Source organism: Platalea leucorodia (genome assembly GCF_965183815.1).
Source record: "Platalea leucorodia genome assembly, chromosome: 7".
In the NCBI taxonomy this organism is placed as follows: Eukaryota; Metazoa; Chordata; class Aves; order Pelecaniformes; family Threskiornithidae; genus Platalea; species Platalea leucorodia.
Window position 1 is genome coordinate 18,052,586 of NC_138829.1, and position 22,653 is coordinate 18,075,238.

Here is a 22,653-nt window from a genome sequence, read left to right on the forward strand (position 1 = left end):
CTATGCACTCTCTAGAGTAGAGAGATTCTGCCTGTGTGTAGTGTCTAGCATGAGGTGTTGTGATTCCTCTTTGAAAATGTCTGATATCATAGACCACAAATGCCAAAAGGCCTGATTTTTAGGAACCTTGTTCTAAAGCATCAGATGGTTGGAGATCATGCGCCCTCTCATGCTTCCATAATGCTTCAGTCCGATGCCTGTGTCTCACCTTTTCACATACCCACATCTCTAAGCCAGATTTCCAAACCCTTCTCTACCCTTCCTCCTCATGTAGCCAGCCTTGAATCCTGTGGCATTTGTTCCCCCCTACCCCTGTGCCTACAGCAGTTTGCAGCCTTCTTCGTGGCCTGTTTCTCACTTTCTGCTCCCCAGGAACCACTTTTCATACTGCATTTGTGACTAAGAGGCCAGGTGTGCCTCTCTGCTTAGAATCATATCTCACCTCCCCAGTGTCATGGTAACTCCCACTTCTGAACTCCTCATGCCAGAAATAAACAGATTATTAAAGCAGGGAGAAGAGACTGGAACAGTGCTGCAGCTTCCTTGGAAACACACCATCTTGCATGGCACGCACTTGTCCAATTTAACATGCCAGAGGTGTACTGAGAAAGGACATAAAGCTGGGAGCATATAGCAAATATAGGTACACCTGTGACAACATGGTAAAATTTAGCTACATGTTCATAATATTGAATGGAGCCTAAAAAATTCTTAGTATAGATTTTACCTTTGTATGACTCTTTATCTGTGCATTTGTGTTTGTTTTGGATGGGGGCACACATGTTCAGTTGACAGTAAGCAGCTCTTCATTGTGGTCTCTTTCATTTTGCAGTATTAATACTTTAACACTGCTAATACAAGAATAAATTAGAATGTGCTTGTTTGTATGTTTAGCAATGAATCCTTGTCCAAATTTCCTCAGAATTGACTTCCTAAAGGATTTTCAAATGCTTAATGAAACAGTAGATGAATGCTTAAACACCTTATTTTTACTATTATAAACCTACTTCTAGGTACCGGTCTAAACTTTAAAAGTAGGACTGAATGAGAACTACGTAAATGGTATGAAATCAAAATGCATCTGAAAGCAGTGATGCAGTCCAATGGGACTGGCTGCTTCTGCTTTCTCAGTATAATTCAATTTGGGATTTTTATAACAGTGTGTAAACATATCGGCATGGATGAAAAGTTTTTCTTGGTATAGTTAAAGGAGCATATCTAGTCTAGATCAACTCCTACTTGAAGATTTCTTAGCTAAAAGTCTGATAGCCATCCTGTTCCTTGTTGCAGTTTATCATACTGATTTGTGAGTGTTTTGGAAACTTACAAATTATTTTGGAAAAAAAAATGTATTTTTGATCTTGGTTTAATCTTTCAAATAAAAAGCTACCTTGGAAATGTTTGAGGTTTTAATTTGTGAAAATACTGTGTGTTGGAGGCTGAGTTTATTTTATCTAAATCACGTAATACCTACTGGAAAAAAAAATGAAGTAACTTATTGGTGTTTTTGTTCTTCAGAAATGGAGGAACAGAATGCTGGACCTGGGATTGAAGATTTATAAAGGATTATGGGATTATACATTGAAGAGCCAGCAGGCGGAATGCCTGAGTGACTGAAGAAAATGGGTGCTAATGCATCTAACTACCCTCACTCGTGTTCCCCAAGGGTAGGGGGAAATTCACAGGCACAACAGACATTCATAGGTAACTCTTATCAGTTGTCTTGTGACTTACATAAACGACTTGCTGGATTGGGTATGCACTGGATTTTATTTGCTTGCAGTAATGTTATGCAGAGCTTTTATTTTCTAGGTCACCAGTTTGAATGGATTCAATCTCAATCGTGCATGAAATTCATTACTGTCCAGCATCTGTTTGGCCTACGTATGCAATGAGTTGATCTGCCATTTGCTAGTAAACAGATGCCAGGTTATTTAAATAAAATAAAGTGGCATTTTTTTGGTAATTAAACCATGCATGCTAGTTTTCCCAGTTCAAGAGCAGTTGCTATCTGTTAATATTATCTACCGTTTTCTAGTCGTCGTCTTCAGATTTTCTGTGAAACTGTGTTAGAGCATATAAAACTCTTGATCATCAGTGTTCATTGTAGTATTGGCATTGTGTCTAATATGAGTGAATTACTTCCTTATTGCTAGAAGGGATATATATCTGATAATAAGCCTGTTAAAGTAACAAGCAGTCTTGAAGATGGCTTTTTCTCCCATCCTTTTCCTGTTCCTGTAAATGGGGAATCGGGGTCCTTATTGTCCTAACAGTATTATTTACAAGCAAAGGACCTTGCTTCAATGTGAGCTGAAGTGCTCTTAAGAAACTATTTTCTTATCCCAGTCGTAACTGGGGCAGGTATTACCTTTATGTGCTTTCCAGTCTAGTGCAAAAAGACCTCAGTGTAGATCTAAGTACTGTCATGCTATAAATAATAAATAGTTATGTGATGAATCTAAAATAAGGCAGTTTTTGAGAAGATAAATCTTGCTTAAAAAAAACCCAACCCTGACAGCCTGAAGAATGATCTTAGCAGTAAATAACATAAATACTTTATAAACACTTCTTTCCTTTATGCCTTGGCTTGCAACACTGAATAAGTAGTTATTGATATTCAGTGTTACTTCTTTTCTTAATCACCACTGAAAGTACAGTGATATCCTTAGCAGAGGAAAAATTGACTCGCTTTGTAATTTTTTTCTTTTGTCTCAGCTTTTGTGACACTTCTAACTTTTGGAGATCTGAGTAGAGGACAGCCCACAAACTGTTACATGTAAAGACCTGTGCTCTGGGCTAAAAATTCTGTGTGTGTGTTGTCGTGGCATGTCAAGGGAGAACTTTTAGTACAAACATCTTGGATATCCGTGCTGTAAAGTCTCCCTTAAGGCTTTATGTATTTTCAGTGTATCATAACTAACAATAGTAAAAGGTTTGTCCCAGTTTATACTTTCTAAAATCACAGCCAAAACACTTTTATTACATTTTTTGGTGTTTTTTATCTGCCTCTGTATTGAACAAAGAGAAACCTTACAGACCTGAAAACAGGCAGATCTGTGTGCTGAAACACCTTTTGAGCAGATTTGGAGAGGGGAGAGTTCCAAAGCCTTCATTAAATTTCCCAGAAACTTTCCACTTGGTATGTGGAAGGTTGTGTTGATGCTCTTCATTATTAAATTCAAAATGGAAACCCATTATGTAGTACGTCACGATAAATTTACTGATCCCCATTACCTATTGAAAATTGTGGTTGAGACTTACTTGAGGAAGGTCTAAATGCGTTTGGCTGTCTCATCTTAGGAAAGGTAAATGAGTGTTCCAGTTAAAATTCTTACTGAAATCTTCTGACATTATGGTGCCACTTATGAGTGTGCTAGCAGAGCAAGTGTGCTATCCACAACACAGGCGTACATCTCTTCTTCCCATTTCGTGGAGTTTGGCTTTTTCTCATCTTGACTCTTGTTTGGATCATTGGTTTGTGTAGCTGTCTCAGTAGAAAATAGATGTGTCCTAAAATCGGTAGCTGAGATTTTCATCACTTGTCAGAATAATGATGTTTTAAATCAACTTTTACAGATTTTTTTTTTTTAATGTAGAAGACATTTGACCTATTTTCTGCCCCAAAGTAGAATTGGAAATATGGAGACTAGAGTTATAATAGCTGCATAATATGTATTAGTCGCCTTATTCCTGGAAACTGGATTCAGGCCTATGCGTTCATTTTAGATGTGCTGCTTTACCATTAAAGCACTGCACCATGCCACATTGTAAATGTAGGATGAATATTAAAAGCTGAGACCTGATCTGGCTAAGTACCGTCCTTTCATAGGATGAACTCCCAATGTTAGTTGACTTAATGCCGAATTTGCTTACAGTTTATGAAGAGGAGATAAATCAGTAAAAATAATGTAGTGTTCTTACTTTAAAAAATACTTCTGTTTTAGCAAAGGCTTAACTAGTCATCTCCTTGCTGTTTTGTCTACAGCATTCAGGAGGAGGATTTCACACCGTTTTCTAGGGTGGTACATCTGTTCAAGATCTTTTTTTTTAAAAAGAGCTCTATAATTAGATTTTAAAATGTGTAGGCATGCAGAGGACTAGACAGATCCCATTATTCATTGTCAAGTGCCCAAGTAGTTTCTCTTGGCAGTCATCTGTTTCTTGGTAAATATTTATCTGTTCAAAGCTAGATATGGTCTAGGGGCATGAAGGAGCTATTGCTTTTTAACAGCATTTAATAGATTGGTGCTTTTTAGTGTGAAGTGGGGAATAAACTTCTGTTTCGTACTTCTAATGCTGCTGCCTCATGAAGGAATGCAGGCAGGTCAAAAAGGGGCTCTTAAAATTCTTTCTTTGAGAGGTATGGAGCCACCAGCTGTTGTGAACCCAGAGAGGCTATGCTGGTCCATCTCTACTTCTGCCTCTGGCAAAAACAGTTGTGTGGTGGCACTTCTACAGCAGCGTTTTATCTATTTGTAAGGGTTAATAACACTGTGTGCAGTACTTTTGAAGTTAAATCTTGTAAGTAGCTCAGGGTACACAAAGGTTTGAATGGTGTTTTAGTATCTTGTGGTGATTCGCGCGCAAGTAGTACCTCATGGCAGCCCTCAGGGAAGAAAGAAATTGAGACTTCTGGTGTCCTAGTTTTTCTTCAGCGGAATGTAAGAGAATATTATGCATACTCAAATTTGCCATTAGAATCCAAAATACTTCAAATAGAAATGAGCTGGCACGTTCTCTTGGAGCACAATCTATCATTACAGAGTGACCAAATTGTAGTTATACTCTTCTTGTGAAATGGAATTGATACTCTTTAAAAGAAGCAGAAGTGCTAGGCTTGTCTCTGTCAACAGGAGACTAAATCTCTACTTTTCTGTTGTAATACCTGGTATAGCATGTGGAAGGACTTTTTACGCTGGATTTTGCAGTACAACCTCTTTGTTGAAGTTGTCTTGAGATACTGCTGTTCTTGTCACTTAAATTGATATTTTTTTAATGTCTTGAAATTTCAATATGATTAATAACACATTGCCTGATCAAGCAAAATTTAATGTAGCATGGATAAAATGGTTAGAGGTCAAAGAAAGCAAAGTTCCTTCCCAAAGTTTTCACTAACAGATGAATCAAAACCATTGTGTTGCATGATTTGGGGGAGTTTTAAGTAGCTTGGCATAAAAGCTGGTGTATAAGGTTACTTAGAATTATTGCGGCTTAAATAATAAACCAATTTACAGAAATCTTGGGTTGCTATGGTTGCTGTGCTCCCAGATACAACTTTGAATTGCTCCTGTGTCTTTCAAAGTTCAGGAAATACTTATCTGAAATAACATGATAACTGAAAGCACTGTGTTTTGACAGACTGGCCCATAACATCACTGTCAAAATAGCATCACATCAAATCTACCTGAAATAAAATGGAACTGTGAGAGAGCAATGATAGAACAAGTTAAAAAAGGCCCCAAGAACTCTGGTTGGATATGCTTTGAACTTAAAGATCCAAAAAAGGCAACAAGTAGTGAAGGTCTACAAGTGTACTAGTGGAAAGACATTAACTATTCCCAACAGAAAATGGACAAATACTATTTCAGATGAACCTGCAATTGTTATTAGTCTGTATACCATTTGCAAATGTTTTCTTCTGGTTTCTTCTTTAGTAGTTGGGTTTGTGTACCTTTTCTTCTTTTCCTGTTGTGTCTGAGGTTTTTCACTACCTGGCTTAGCGTGAAAATTCCGTAAATAAAATTAGATTAGAAAATAACATGAGAGTCATGCTTCTGTTTTAAACTATAGTTTTTAACCACTTTTTTACTAAAACATCAGTTTTCCATTACTTCTAGAAATGCAGATTCTAATTCCTCTTTTTCTTACTAAATTGCTATCAGTGTTACTGTATCTGCAGCTAGGCTCAAACTGACAATCAGCAAAGGTTCATTTAGCAGAACAGGTCAGGTATGCAACACAGCTAATGTTGAGGGGAATCCATTTTTCATTTCATGACATGTTTGTTTTATAACACAACTTCCCTATAAATGATTTTTGAGAGGAAAAACAATTATATGTATACTTTATAATGCTCTGTTCAAAGAATATCTTTAATAATACAGTAAAACTTACATTCTCCATATTCTTTGTAATGGGGTGTACGCACAAATTATGGAATCTGTGGTCCTGTGGAAAGGAGCCCATTTTATGTGTTTGAATTTTGGCATTACTTGATTATCATATGACAGAATTTTTACTTTCTTAAGTTTGCATTGAAAATTAATTAATTGTCTTCAATTTCCCTGAATGTTTTGGTACAGTGTTCTCTTTTTTCCTTTTTTCTTGTGATTATAACTGTCTGATGCCAGGTATGCTTTTCTTGTTGAAATGACACTTAATGCTAGAAGAACAGAATTTGAAAAACACTTTTAAGGGGGAGGTGCTACTATTTCACTGAGATCACACAAGTTTTTAAAAAGGCTGTATTTTTCACTTCCTATAGTTAATAAAATGACACTTGTAACGTTATGACCATAGTGTTCTCTTCCTGCTTAGATAAGTGTGCCATGTGCTAAAGAGCTACATCAGCTGCCACTGCTTGATTCTTAAAATTGAGTACATTTAAAAAAAAAAAGTGTAAACTTTGTAGATGCAAAAAAATTATTTTTGTTCTTAATTGCCAGAAAAGGCTTCAGTCAGGTTTCCAGCTTGTTGAATTATCTGATCTGAGAAGGAAAAACTGTGTAACTTGCAGAGACATTGATGGACTGTTTAGGTGTTATGGGCCTTCCTTTTAAATTTAAAGAATAAATGTGTTCAATTTTCCTTTTTGCCTTCAGGGACATCATCCTACTCCCATCAAGGTTATGGCTGTGAATCAAAGCTGTATAGCCTTGACCATGGCCATGAGAAACCTCAAGACAAGAAAAAGAAAACCTCTGGTCTTGCGACCCTCAAAAAGAAGTTCATTAAGCGTCGGAAATCTAGCCGATCTGCTGATCATGCCAAGCAGATGCGTGAACTCCTCTCAGGCTGGGATGTCAGAGATGTTAATGCATTGGTAGAAGAATACGAAGGGACGTCAGCCTTAAAGGAACTTTATCTACAAGCTAATTTGGCAAGACCAGAAGCCAGGACGCTACAAAAAGACATGGCTGAACTTTATCAGTACAAATATTGTACCGATGTAGACTTAATATTTCAAGAAACTTGTTTTCCTGTGCATCGTGCGATATTGGCGGCAAGATGTCCATTTTTTAAGACGCTGCTTTCTTCCTCACCAGAGTATGGGGCAGAAATAATAATGGATATTAACACAGCTGGCATAGATATGCCTATGTTTTCTGCTTTGTTACACTACCTTTATACGGGAGAGTTTGGAATGGAGGATTCAAGATTCCAAAATGTTGATATCCTTGTGCAGCTTAGTGAAGAATTTGGAACACCGAATTCCTTAGATGTTGACATGCGCGCACTGTTTGATTACATGTGCTACTACGATGTGGTTCTTAGCTTTTCATCCAACTCTGACTTAGTTGAAACTTTTGGTGGAAGTCAGAACTGTCTAGATGAAGAGCTCAGAGCTCACAAAGCTATTATTTCATCACGATCTCCGTTTTTTCGTCACTTGCTGCAGAGGAGGATACGAACTGGTGAAGAAATCACAGACCGAACTCTACGAACTCCAACTAGAATTATATTGGATGAATCCATCATACCAAAAAAATACGCTAAGGTCATTTTGAACTGTATGTATACAGATGTAGTGGACCTCTCAGTTTTGCACTCTAGCCCTTCAGTGGGCAGTTTAAGTGAAGTTCAGGCTCTTGTAGCAGGAAAACTGAACATGACTAGGGCTGAAGAAGCTATGGAGCTTTATCACATAGCACTATTCTTGGAGTTTAACATGCTTGCACAAGGTATGTGGTACTGTCCTTGCTGTAGAATATATGACCGTATTAGAAAAATTTTTTAGCTATTTTGCAGTGTAAGTATGCCTATTGAGTCTTGCTATCAATGGCTGACAGTTCCTTTAAGAAAAGGAATTTATTTTCCATCTCTAAGTTGTAGATAATGCATCTGTGTTTTCTAGGGACAGAAGAAATGCCATGTGAAAGCTTTTACCTGTATTGCACATCATTATTGAAGCATGCTATTTATGTCAGATATGTATAACTGGTCTTGATATTTCTGATCTTCATCTGCTTTCATCTATAACCCATTTTTGGGGTGTAAACGACAGGGGAAAGATACAAGAGATCCTTGCTGAGAGGAGGAAATAGACTTGTTATGAAGTGTCTCTATGTTAACAAGGCTGTAAACTTGAATGATTATTTCTGTAGTTTGTCAAAGGGGGTACATCAAGCCTGCAATCTTGCTGTTGGAAGGGAACTTTAAATGGCTTAATTGCACTAGTCCTAGGTCTTTAGAATCTACTTCTTGATGTACAGAACTAAAGGCAGGGGCAGGCAGTATTTTCAGACTTAAAGTTTAGAAAGTTTCACTTCTGTCCATTATTCTTGAAGATCACTCAAATCTTCATAACATACTTTCCACACATGGAGGCTGGCCGGGGTTATTGCAGTCTCTGGCGAGGTGTCAGAGCACTGACTGGTGAACTAGTAATGTCTCTTGTGGTGGCGGGAGCTTTGCTTGCCATTTCATCTGTTGGTGTTTGAACTATTTAGTGACCATATTATACATAGTGGGGTATGGCAATTGCTTCAGGCCTTGCTGGTGGGGGATGAGTATTTTACTTTTGAGCTGAGAAATGGAGAATGGAATTCACCGAGATATCAGCAACGTGATTTGTTTAATTTTTTTAAGAAAATAACTTTTTACAGTAGATCTGTACATCAGTAACATCTAGCTATCAAATGAAATTTGACAAGACTGAAATCTTTGTTATATAAACTATCAAGTAGACTTCAGTAAAATAGAAACTTCTTAAGGAGTGGGAATGAAAAAGCAGGTATAAGCACTGCAGGGAGAGAACATACTTATAATGGGTTCTCCTAATAGTTATATCAAACTGAGTGATAAAGATATGGGAAACTAATCGGAACTATTGTATATTCTGTAGAGGTTGGTATTAGGAAACTAATTTTCAGATGATGCTGAAAGTTGAAACAATCCTACTGCAATAAAACTGGCAGAAAACAAAGGGGACAGGTTTTCTGAGATATGCTGCTACAGGAATTCGAATGAGCTGTTCTTAGGCTCAGAATCATCAAATCATAGAGCAGACCAAGTTGGAAGGGGCCTCGAAAGATCATCTGGTCCAACCTTTCTTGGGAAGGGGAGCCTAGATAAGATTATCTAGCACCCTGTCCAATCACATCTTGAAAACCTCCCATGATGGGGACTATACTGTGTCCCTGGGGAGGTTGTTCCAGTGAATGATTGTTCTCACTGTAAAAAATGTCTTACATTGAGATGTCTTCCAGTGCAACTTGTACCTGTCGCCCCTTGCATGTTCTCTCCATGTGGCGCCTTGTGAAGAGAGAGCCTCTGTCCTCTTTGTAGCTGCCCTTTAGGTACTGCAATACCGTGACGAGGTCCCCCTGAGCCTCTCTTCTCCAGGGAGAAAAGACCCAACTCCTTCAGTCTTTCCTTGTAGGGCTGGTTCTCCAGCCCTTTGATCATCTTTGTGGCACTCCTTTAGACCCTTTCCAGTCTGTCTGCATCTTTCTTATTTTTGTTGTTGTTCCCCTCTAAGTACACCTAAAACCTTAATGTTAAATGGAATGCAGAAGTGGCAAAAAGTTTTCACTGTAGTTGATCTACGGTGTTAAATTCATTCCTATGCAATGTTTGCAAGTTGATAGTACTTGAGAACTGGACAACTCAGTAGATCAGCTGAAAGCAAGAAAGGAAAATGAGTTGAAATTAAAAAGGTGATAGTAAGTGTACAGTTTCTCAGTTTTGGTGCATTCACATACACAAGTGTTAAAAGGATTTAGTATGCTCAGGGAATACTAATGAGGGAATTAAACTGTGAATGAAGCCCTCAGTGAGACACTGAATAATTATGCCCTGTTTCATAAATGAACAGGGTGTAGTTCCTTCCCTCAGACTGGAAACCTAAACTGGAACAACTGTGATCTGGAGGTGTTCTGATGAAGTAGCGTAAGTTATATCAAAGCAGATAAGCAATGATAGATAGAGGACTTCAAAGAGAAACTTAGGCAGACTTTCAGATAGGAAAATGGCTTTTATTTTTTTAGGTGTTAGTAAATGCTGAAAAATGGAACTGGTGTTTTATTTGACGCTGAGTTTCATTATTTCTGCTTGCTTTAAGTTGAGTGTGCTTGGATCAGCGTGTCCCTGGCACTCTTTTTAGTAATGCACTACGGACCGGTGCTACTCTGGAATTTATATTCTGTGAGTCAGCAGTAACAAGGTCTTAGCTTTTCCCTGGAGGTTTTCCCCCAACACTACCTCTAGGGGAGGAGAAAAAAAAGCAGCAGCAGGAGCTGCACTGGGCTTGCAACACCTCGGCAGCACACTTTGGGGGCTGGAACCAGTGAGTGCAGCAGTGTGAGCTCGGTCTTGGCCCTCTGGATGAACCAGAGCTGTAGTGTTTTGGCAGTGGTCATTGGGAGGAGGTAGAGGGATGTAGTGGCCCTCGGAGGTCTTTTCTTCTTTCGCTGGTAAATCTGTGTCTGACCACAGAAGTGGTGAGGTGGGGAATGAGGAGGTTATTATACATAGGAAACAAATGCAGTAAAATTGAAATTTATTATATTATCAATACTAGGAAATGTAAATTTGGCAACCCTTCAGATACTGAAATTCTAGATGTTAACTTGAAATAAATAGGATTTTACAAATCAGTGCTGTGTTCCCTAGCTACAGGAGAAAGCAGTAAGCAGTCTGTGGAAAATCCGTATATGCCAATGAAGTCAGTATCTAATAGTTCTCTACTTAATTTGCTGAGTTCATGTTTAGGTCATTGGTACTGTACGGACACTGAAGAATTGTTCTGGTATAATCTTATAATCAAAATTAAAAAGGAAGCTTATTTGGTCAGGGAAAACTATACACCTGCATTTGACTAATAGATCACTTAAAGTAGGCACTTTAGTAGTGACCACCATTCTTGTTTTGGCACTTAACCATAGCACCTTGTCCTCCCTTATTGTAATACTTAACACAAGGTAGATAGAAGATCTTCATTTCATGTCCCTCCGATTCCCTGATTTCATAGCTAGCATACTTCTGTGCTGGAAGCTGTCGCTCAACATCTGACTTTTAGATGTTATGCAGAGCGATGCTAGAAGAGACAGCATTGCGTACGTGTTGGAGACCACTAAGCAGGCAGTTCTCGTGATATCTCTTAGCTTGGTCCTCTGACAGCGCTTTTGTACTCTGTTGCGCTGCAGGTCTCCAGTTTTGCCCAAGTTCTGACCGATCCCATCAGTTGGCTTTCGCAGTAGCTAATGTCTTAAGTTTCTTCTCTACATTTCCACACCCACTGGCCTGAGTTTTTTGATTCAGTTCACTCGTGCTAGCCAACTGCAAACTTGCTGAAGTTTGTCTCCCTGGTTTCTTGGAAAATATTTTGTACTCATTATATGTAAGTCCAGATACTCTTTCCAACTGATTTTGCTCACTCTTACCAGGTTTTGGCTGGGTATTTGTAAATGAGTGTCAAGTGAAGTTCATGTATTTTAAAGCTTCTGATCAACTGTTTTTATTTTCAACAGATTTTAGTTTGATTTGTCTTCAGGGACCTTTCTAAGTATCCAGATGTTGTAGTTTTTTCTTCAATTTCAGCAGATGATTCAGCTTTGACTCTTTCCATGGAAATCTTCCCACTCCTAGCACAGTGATACTCCTTTTTCTGACAGTTGTATTTTAATAGATGGTTTCCCTACGATGAAGTCAGTGATGGTATTGGTACATGCTATGAATCTTTACTGTCCAAGCAAAGCAAGACCACTTTATTTAGAATTTACTCTGCCTTCAGCTTGATCTGTTTCAGCTGATGATTGTCACTTATCTTCCAAGAGAAACCGGATTGGATCTTCGAATGAATTAATTTGAATAAATGAACTAATAAGCAAGCATGTCTCATCTATAGAGCTGATCATACCGAAACCCATTTGTACCTAATAAGACAGAGACTGCTATTAGGGGTGCTGCAGTATTTGTTAAGTACCAAAAAGTGAAGTTCTTCACTGGTGTCACAGAGGCTGTGAGGGTTAGAGCCCTCTCCAGGAGGTTGAAGCACATCCCTTAATGGAAGGTTTCTGTGCTCTGCCTGCTTATTTCTGCATTCTGCTCCTGCTTTTGTGTATTCATGCCACCTTGCTGCTCTCTGTCAACTGTACTGGTGCAATCGTTTTAACACATTGACTCCCAAAGATCAGACTTAAAATCACTTATCCCTTCCTGTTCTGTAGCACAGTTATTAAAACCAGATCAGTTCCCTAGTCCTGTTCATCATGCGTTGTTAAAATAATCCCCCCTTCCAGTTGTACCGTGCTGCCACATCCACCGCTGTTGCAGAGAAGTTTGACTTCAGGTATCTTAATTTTATTAGATAGCTATATTAAATACATGAATCCTCTTATACATCTTGGCCTTGTTGCTTACTGTTATGAATAGCCTCACTGAGGTGGTGGTACAACATGATTTTCTGTTGCAGTTTTTTGGATACTGGGACCCTATGAAATAGTTTTTGCATGGGAATCTTTTCTGCCTGCTGGTTCCAAAAAGTCTTAGGAAGTTAATTTGACAAAAAATAACTTAATTTCAACTTTTTGCTTTCATTTTATTATTAGGTGTTGACATTACCCTTGACAAGAATAAGAAGTAAGAAACTTTTAAATAAAAGTCATATTCAGTAGCGCAGCCTTTGATCTACAGGCAGATTCTGTGTGACATCAAAAGTACCCTTGATCTCAGCAGGACTGAAATACTGAAATGCCAGGAAGCCCACAGCAGCAGTATTAAATACACAGAACTGTATTGTGGGAAGATTAGAACAAGTGTGTCAGTTATATATCAGTGCAGTAGGAATGCTCAAAGGAACTAGTCTGGCACTTATAACTTTAAAATAAATTCGGTATGATTAAGTAAATATTAACATAAATTTGACCTATATCTCCTTACAATGATTCACTTGTCAAGCCTGAAATTATTGCTTAAGTTTTATGTCATGAAGACTGGAGAAAGCAGGAGGTGGAAAGGATCTTCCTTAGAGCAGTTACCTGACAGAGTTGCATGCAAGGATACAGAATTTGACTGATTTGTGCAACTGGGCACATAAAATTTGTTTGCAATGTCATAGTTTGCAGAGAAACACATCTGGTCACTGTTTTCAGATTTTTCTTTCAGCTACCTGTGCTCTAGGAAGTATATGGCTTAAATACTGAGCAGTGATGGCTGGTGGCGGTCACAGAATCATAGAATGCTTTGGGATGGAAGGGACCTTTAAAGGTCATCTAGTCCATCCCCCCTGCAGTTGGCAGGGACATCTACAACCAGATCGGGTTGCTCAGAGCCCCATCCAGCCTGGCCTTGAATGTTTCCAAGGATGGGGCACCTACCACCTCTCTGGGCAACGCATTCCAGTGTTTCACCACCCTCATTGTAAAAAATGTCTTCCTTATATCTAGTCTGAATCTACCCTCTTTTAGTTTGAAACCATTACCCCTTGTCCTATCGCTATTGCCCTTGCTAAAAAGTCTGTCCCCATCTTTCTTATAGGCCCCCTTTAAGTACTGAAAGGCTGCAGTAAGGTCTCCCGGGAGCCTTGTCTTCTCCAGGCTGAACAACCGCAGCTCTTTCAGCCTTTCCTCATAGCAGAGGTGTTCCACCCCTCTGATCATTTTTGTGGTCCTCCTCTGGACCCTCTCCAACAGGCCTACATCCTTCTTGTACTGAGGACCTCAGAGCTGGATGCAGTACTCCAGGTGGGGTCTCACCAGAGCAGAGTAGAGGGGCAGAATCACCTCCCTCGCCCTGCTGGCCACACTTCTTTTGATGCGGCCCAGGATACGGTTCGCTTTCTGGGCTGCGAGAGACCATTGCTGGTCCCTCTAAGCATCAGCTCTTCCTCCCTCAGCCATTCATTGTTCCCATGTTAAGTTCTTCCCTCTGGTTTGTTATGGTTGAGTTGGCAGCTTTTTGTTTCTGACCCACAATTGTTTTCTGTTTAAGCTGGACCAGCTACGCTGCCGCTGAATGTGCTTCTTAAGGAATGCTGAAGCCCAGTCAAGGGCCATTATCAACTGGTGGCTGCAAGAAGCCAAAAATGTAGATGCAGATTGCAGGCTTCCTAAATTAATTGCATTTTGCATGTGACAGGAGCAGAAGAGTAAATTCATTTTCATTGTTTGGGAGAGAAAACATTAAAGAGCTTTTGCCACAAATATTGAATACTTTACACGTGTAATAGTTACCTTACATTTCTGGCTAAACTTACAGCTTCAAAAATCCAGCTGTTAATATCTTAGAATGTTTAACAGCTTTATAACTGCCATATCATAAATGAAAATATTTTTAAATAACACAAATTGCATTGTTTTTTTCTGCTCCCTAATTTAATATTTCAAATGGATGGCTAATATGCTGTGTTGGATTCGACATAACTTACTGAGTTTTCACTGTGGATGGATGGTTAGCATAGCACAAAAGGCTGCCCAACCTAACCTTCAGATCATATTTTATTTTTGCTTTAACAGTTAATCTGAAGTGCTATAAAGTTGTCAGCTTTGTATTTGAATAAAGCAAAAAATAATACTATATACTTCAACAGTGCTATAATAGATGTACTTTGAATTCAGCCTTTCAAGGATGGGAGTACATGAATATTTTAAATTTTTGAGCTTAGAAAAATCAGCAGAGGGATTAAAAATAGCTCAAAAGAGGTGCTGAACATAGCACTAGACTTCAACAGTCTTTGACTACTAATGCCCATCGAGGCCTTCTTGATCTCCAGTGCTATTTAGGTCTCGTTTTCTTTTCTGCAAAACATTCACGTAGTTTTGCACCTTCATGTAACCAAAACTTGTGTGCTTCAGAGTTCTAAAATGTGGGAAATAACGCACCTGCAAGTTACAGGCTCGGCATCAGTTAATAGTTAACTTAATCTCCTTTTAAGATTTTTTTTTTTAAAACAATTTGGGGAGGGGGTGGAAAAGAAAAGCACTAAAACTTCAAGAAGCTAGAAACCTGTAGCATTCCTTTACGACAGAGAATATGGTGCTTCCAGGAGGCAATAAATAATAAACTGGGAAAGTCAGCCTGCATCCAGAAGACAGATGCTGAACAAGATCCCTTGTTCACAATACAGTTACAGAGAAGTAGAGGTTGTTGCAGTTGCTGCTTATGCAATAACCAGTTAAAAAGGTGTAGTTTCCCGTTTGTACTATGTAAGTCTTCTGACTTGCTCTTACTGTTTTTTGTAACTGATGTTTTGCCTACTGCTGTGGAGAACCTAAACTCCTATTGCTGTGTGTCTCAAATTGTATGAGGTCACCTGAATCTGACACAGATTGATGGGCGGTCAAAAGTGGTACTGCTGCCCTGCGTCCTGCATTAGTCTCCTTGTTTCTGTTCTTTATGCTGGCAGCAGGGTTTGTGCTATTTGTGATCAAATGTTGCTGGAAGCAGGATTGACAGAAATTAGCTGACTAGCTCATTGAGTGGCCACCCAAGCACCAGTGTGACACAAGAGCAGGAGATGTGCGGTGTGAGAAGATGACAATCTGATTTAAAACCGCAATACAAGGGGGTTAGCTTCCATGACTGCTCCCACAGCCTGTGAGTGTGGGCTGCCTTCTAAGCGATCCTTAGCAAGTACAGGACACATTTGCATCTCTGGGTCTGTAAGATGTGGGAAAGAGGCTGAACAAATGCTGTCTTCCTTTTTTTCCTTTCTCTTCCCATCAGAAGCTTGGTTAGAGCAGCAAGGGTGCTCGTGCATGGGTGAGACGGGCCTCTCTGGAACTTCCAAACATGGTGCAGTCCAGACCGGCTACAGGTCACGCCTCTGAACTGCTCTCTACATGCCAGCAAATTCAAAAAGTATGGTTCCTGATTGCCAGCATGGTCTCTCCTAATGCAACAAACTTAAGAAAACATTGAATAGCTTCTAGTCTCCAGTTCAGTGTCAAGATGAATTCTTATTACTTTTTTTTTTCTTGGCTCCACTGGTTTGCATAAGTTTAGGGGAAAGGTCTCCACCACAGAATGAGTTAAATCAAGCTAATGATTTTGTAGTAAAAACTTTTGCTTAATTCCACTTTTGCTGACTGTTGAAGGCCCTTAATTTGTCTTTAGTAGGTCTGTCAACTGTCTCAATAAGGTCCCAGGCCACTGGCTAGCATGCTAACATAGGCTGAAGCATTTCTATTTGAAAGGGCTGTGGAATTGCATTTGAGAGACAACTGGGGAAGCAGAAAGGACTTGCTTGTAGGCAGGACCTATTGGTATCCAGCAAAAGGAGCGCATGGAATAGCCTCATTTGTCCAAAATGTGTGATAGTCATCTTTCATTTCTTCAGACTCCAAGTTGAATCTCTGAAAGATACTAACGGTCACAGAAGCTTCTGGTAGAGCACTTTGGGACACTGCAAACAGAACTTAGAAAGGCTGTTGCTGCGTGTATATTATAAAATTGTACTTAGAGGAGAATAATGCTCTATTCCACTGTGAAGAACAATATTGTAGCTATTAGATGACTGCTTTTTTGCCAAGTGGCTGGTTGTTAAAGCAAAAAAACCTTCTGCCAAAGAAGAAAAGAAATTGGATTCTTTCCATAGCTAGAATTGGGTTGCCCTGACTTATTTAGATGTTCAGAAAACACTTTAATTATTACCTCATGCTTACTTTGGAAGAAATACTTTTAATAATACCACAGTTCTGACACATTGCTAAAATTACTTGGGAAAAGGACTGTTTCATTTGCTAGGCATCCTAAATGAGCTTTTCACTTCACAATGTCATTACTGGTAGTTGTGCAATAATTGGACTTGATAGAAGAATTGAGACTGAGCTGATGCTCTGTTTCTGTAAATCAGTGTTGCTCAGATCTTTGGAACTGCATTTCTCATGGAAATGCAGTTTTCTGTCTTTGCAGGGGGCAGGTATCCTTATTTTTTCAAAATTAAATGTCAGGTGAAATACTATGAATGGCATTCACTTTCAGATAAGTCTCTTTGCCTTTACAGTTTGAGTTTCCTCGTGACTGATTTCAGTGAGTGGGTTTACATACTGCCTTTGAAATGGAGCAGTCCTTACGTGTCATCTTTAGACTTCAGGGGGGTGTAATCATCTGCTCCAGTCAGCTTGCATGCAAACGGAATAATTGCATGCAAAAAGTTGTGTTAGGATTTAGCAGAGCAAGACTTGGTGCAACACAAGTTGCAACACAACAGATGACCCTGAAGAATTGTTTTAAACAACAGTGTGTTTGTTATTCAGGGAAGCAAACTCGTCTCTTAAGCATACTGCAACTAGTCATGGTTAGCTTTCATTCGCCATGCCAGGTTTGCTGCTAACTTAACATTTTCCTTTTTTGAGCCCCAAAAGGGAAGATAAAAGGGACTCACATGACAAAGTTAAATACAATGTCAGCCATTAACTATGTAAGGAAAAGTGTAAGTAAAAATGGATACTGAAGTGGAAAGCTTCAAACTTCATTGACTCGTATTTCTGATGTATGCTGAAATATTTTGAGCTTTTTTTTAAGGCAGATTTTTGGTTGTTTTTTTTTTTTTTTTAAACCTGTTTTTCAGATTCTTGACCAGAATTTTTTAAGAATTCAGAGTGAGGTTTATCCTTCAGGCTTCTGGGGAATTCCCCCATCTAGAGGGGGCAGTTTCTCTAACCTGTACCAAAACCCAGGGAGTGTGTTTCAGAGCAGTTCTCATCCTCTGCTCTCGTCTGTGCCAGTGATGACCGGGCTGATGTTCCAGGTGCCTCCAGCCAATTTTTGCTGCATGTTCACTGCTCACTTCAGGCTAGTGTTAACCATGCAGGTTAGAGGCCAATATCTATAGTAAGGCATCTGTTCTTACTTGTAGTAGTAGTAGTAGTAATAATATGTAACCTAATGGTAATAGGTAGCTCTGAGAAGTGCTGTATTACTTCAGTAATGGTAAAGGACAAAGCAGGTGCGTTGAAACATGACTCAACACTTACACCTTTGTCAAAAGCAAATGGAGAGTCTAACTTGGGATGAGTAGCATAATTCTGCGTTTAATGCATCGTTCAGAAATGTGTGTGCTTTTGCTAGCCCTTCTGTCAGTGGCTGCATTGATACCGGTCTTCCTTTTCTCAGGTGAATCAGGCAAGTGAAAAACAAATCATCCAAGTGCTGGTTGAGGAAAGTGTTTTAAGTGTGAACTGGTGTAAAATTTATTACTGTTGGTGGACAGGCATTATTCTAATAAATTCCTTTAGAAAATAAATAAAAATTGTTTCCAAAACTACATATATGTTGAGATGTATTCCTGGAATTTGCTGCAAGCATTCTCATTGAGCATTGACTGTATTTATTATATTCACTGCATGTTTTTTTTATACTTAAGTTTAGAAAATTTAATGGCGGAATATTGTTCTCATAATTAATGTGCTGGCTTTTTTATAGTGTTAAGTGGAGACACATGTGTTTAATAGGACAGGTAAATTAATAACCTGCCTCATGTTTGAACTGTTGCTTCCTAGTACCTTCTTCTTTACCTTACTGTTTAAGTATCCCTTTCCAGTGACTTTGCTCCTAAGTAGTAGTTCCTTTGACAGATACGTTTCTACTTGAGGTAGCACATTCGCTTGTTACTACTTACTCCTTAATAACTTCACTTTATTAGTTGCAACAGAAATGGAGCCAATGCTTATATTCTGTATGCTGGCCTATGTAGAAAAGTAAGGTTTTCTTTTAACTGTATTGATGGTATTAATTGCTGCTAGTGTGTCTTGCATGTATGCAACCAGTTCAAAAATATGTAGCATCAGGAGAGCCTTTTTGATCTTTGTCTTGACAAATGTTAAGATTACCATGCCTAAACACTTTTCTTACTCAGATTAGTCAAAGAGCTCAGTAATGAGATACAGTTCTCTAAACAACTGTCAAAGTTTACTTTTTAAAAATCCTTGAAACTGAATGAAAAATGATGTATAAGAAGCGAAATAATTGCAGTGTCAGCTTGCTGCTCTGAACTGCCTGGGGACCTCTCATGGGCATAAGCACAGCTGTAATTTTGTGGCTGTAGTGGGTTGAGACTGGAATGTATAATTTTAGAATAGGATTTTTTTCCTTTAAATTGCTATCTTTATAGTACAAATAGAAATAGTATTCTGTGTATATGTAAACCAGATGTACAAATGAAATCAGCAAAGTGCTGTTGGAGACTTCAAGTGATCAACACTGTGGTACCATATGTCTTAATTCAGTAGCCCCGAGTACCCATGTTTTCAGCCCTCCCGCGGTACGTCTCCCCTCATTTCTTCCAAATCTACTCCATCTCCCTTCAGGAGACTTAAATATCCCGTCTGGTCTTCAGAAGACAGGTACTCTGTGGAAGAGTAAATCCCAATGCAGCAGTGGGTACGAAGAAACTGTGGCGGACTCGCCACGAGTCAGAATTCCTGCCTCATGGATGCTTTGCTTTCTGCTTCCCTATCGGAGGAGGTTCTCCCTGTCCTGGCACCCTCCGCGCCTTGCTTGATGAGGGAGGCCAGGGTGGTGGCCTAGAGCAACAACTCGCTGCTTTCTGCCTTCTCCGTGAGTCGGAAAATGATGCTTTGCTGCCCTCACCCTGTGCTGAGTAGCTGAGTACCAGCCATGTGTCGCAGCTTTTGTTTCGGCTCCTCTCCATGGTCTGCCTCAGGAGGGCCCGCGTGCAAAGTGATACAGATGAAAATCCCACCTCTTTTATGGTTTATAGGCTTCTGTGAATCCGCTTAAAACAATAGCGACTCGAATTCAAATCTGCAACTTTAAAATGTGTTAAACAGATAATGTGTATTAACCAAAGAAGGTTCTAGTAGGGTTGAATTACCCTTCCAGTTGTTGGTCCAGGCATGCCAGCAGACATGATGTTTCATGTGCCTTTAAAAGGTAAATGACTGTATAGTTGGAATCCTAAGCCACAATTAAAAGTATTGTACTTTTTAGTCAGAATTTAACCCTGTTTGCAACCTTGATCTGTAGGGCACTTCTGCTTCTGCTCTCACTGGGAGTCATATAACCCTTTATACTACAGATTTAGCCGAATGTAGTATTCCTTCAGGACCAAAGTGCCTCTGTAACAAGATTGATTTTTGCTTTTGTTTCCTAGGCTGTGAAGATATTATTGCTGAGAGCATCTCACTAGACACCTTAATTGCCATTCTGAAGTGGAGCTCTCAGCCGTACGGTTCCAAGTGGGTACATCGTCAAGCGCTACATTTCCTCTGTGAGGAGTTTACCCAGGTCATGACTTCAGATGTCTTCTATGAACTCAGCAAGGACCACCTGCTCACAGCTATTCAGTCTGACTATTTACAGGTAACCGGCAATGCCGAATACAGCTGATCCCGCTTGAAGCGGGATATGTTACACCATTACTAGAAGCGCTTCGGAGTAACTCATTTTGAATTGTAGGCAAGAGTGGGTTTGTGTGCACACTAAACATTCTTTTATAATATGTAAAAAATGAAATTGAAGTAGTGATTAAGATGACTATATTGTTCTTGGCTTGTAGCACAACCCAAACTGCTGGTATATGCTGTTGCTTAGAAGCCTAATAATAGTTTAGAAATGGCTGCAAATTATTTTAAACGAAGCATTTCTGAACCTAACATTTGCCTTGCATGTTTAAGTGTTTTATAAAAATTATATGGTGGTAGTAGTTTTGCTGTAACAACGTACATCCTAGTTGGGGGCAGTGGGAGCTAATAAACTAGTAATCGTTCAGAAGGCTTAATTTATTTTTTAGGGGAGACATAAAAATACCTTTTCTGACAAGTATTGCAGAATTTTTTTTTTGTGAATTTCCTTCGGTGATTGTGTGGTTTTAGGGAGAGGAAGCCATACTGACTAATAGAAAGCTTGTGGATTTTTGCTGCCATTTCTCTTCAGGAGTGATATCTTTGATCAGCCTTTTATAGCTTAAAGATGACTGGATTTTTTTTATTGTATTCGTCCCAATCATACCTTTTCGTTTAAAGTGTTTAGAGATTGTTTAAAGTGTGGGGTTTTTTAAAAAGTTTTGTTCAGTTTAGACGCTTCAGGAATTACAGTGACAGTACTGTTGACCTTCCATGAGAGTTTGTATTGTGACTAAATTTCCAACCCTGGTTGTTAGGAAATTAGGTAGATAAATTTAAATTTTTCAGTACATGATTTTTTCCTCTAAAAATGTTGAGTGATTAGCACATGTACTTAGGTATAAACAAAGCAAAGTAGTTTTGTTTATAGTACTACTGAAAATCTTTCTCTTCACCTAGATTATAATTTAGTTGGTTTGATTATTTTGATAGCTTTCCAGGCTGTGTAGATGCTAATTTTGTGATGTTAAACAAGACATCCAAACACCCAGTGTTGGAACTGCCCCTTTTAATTAACTTTAACTGTAAGCTTTCATGGTAGACAAAATTTTTCCTTCTGTAGAAAAAAATTTTTTTCCTCTTCTTAGGGATTCAAAAAGTGACATGAATCTAGAAATCATGATGGTGATACACCAGTAGTACTACCTTAAAATATTTGGAGGAGGTGATATAGCAGATCATAAAGTACAAATACTTACTTTGCTCTTGGTACAGCTGTATTTCTTTATAGCTGTAAAAGACCTATGTATGTGATTTTTGTGTGTGTGTGACATTAAACTAACCATATACAAATTGCTGACTTTCTCTTTCTACCAGGCAAGTGAACAAGATATTCTTAAATATCTGATTAAATGGGGAGAACACCAGTTGATGAAGAGAATAGCAGATCGAGGTAAGGATCCTTTAAACCACACAGTACTAAACCAAATACACCAAAATATATGGAAGTTGTTTTTTGTGGGCAATCTGTAACTTAAGGAAATTTAATCTACTTTGTTCATAGTATGGTCGAAACTAAATGAATGCACCTTTTTATTTTTTAAAAAATCTTTTGTTCTTTAAAAAATGAGGACACTGGCATTCTGAGGGAGCTGGAATTGTTTAGGCTCAAGAAGAAAAGGCTTAGAGGGAATCTTAGCGAGGTCTATAAATATCTCATGGCAGGAAGCAAAGAAAACAGAGCCACACTCTTCTCTTGGCACCCAGGACAGGATGAGAGGCAGTGAGGCATTGACTGAAATACAGGAGGTTCTGTTGAAACACAAGAAACTGTGAAGATGGTCAGACTGGAACAGGTTGCCCAGAGTAGTTATGGGGTCTCCATCCTTGGAGGTGTTCAGAACCCAACTGGATGTAGTTGTGGGCAACCTGCTCTACCCTGCCTGGGGAGGTGTGGGGAGAGGGCAGTGGTTGTGGCCAGACCAAACTTCTAGAGATCCTTTCAACCTCTACAATTGTCTGATTTTTGTCTGGTTGATTCCTGTTGTCTCAGAAGTCTTTTTCTTGTAATTAATTCATCAAATAAAAAAATAAACCCTGCAGTATCTTTTACTTTTCTGTGCTCATGCCGGCTTCTCACAGTAGTCGTATTTTTAGTTTACTGTGTCAACTTTTTGCTTCAGTT

General features: G+C 39.0%; 1 protein-coding gene across 2 annotated transcripts in view; it reads left to right on the top strand.

The window, feature by feature from the left end:
- Positions 1-22,653, top strand: part of BTBD7 (BTB domain containing 7) — a 55,072-nt gene that overhangs the window by 18,962 nt on the left and 13,457 nt on the right. For both annotated transcript variants that reach the window (XM_082317953.1, XM_082317954.1), the window contains exons 2-5: positions 1,519-1,704; positions 6,825-7,904; positions 20,279-20,487; positions 21,846-21,921. In XM_082317953.1, the coding sequence (XP_082174079.1) occupies positions 1,623-1,704; positions 6,825-7,904; positions 20,279-20,487; positions 21,846-21,921 (1,447 nt within the window). In that variant the 5' untranslated portion in view covers positions 1,519-1,622. The remainder of the gene's footprint in view (positions 1-1,518; positions 1,705-6,824; positions 7,905-20,278; positions 20,488-21,845; positions 21,922-22,653) is intronic.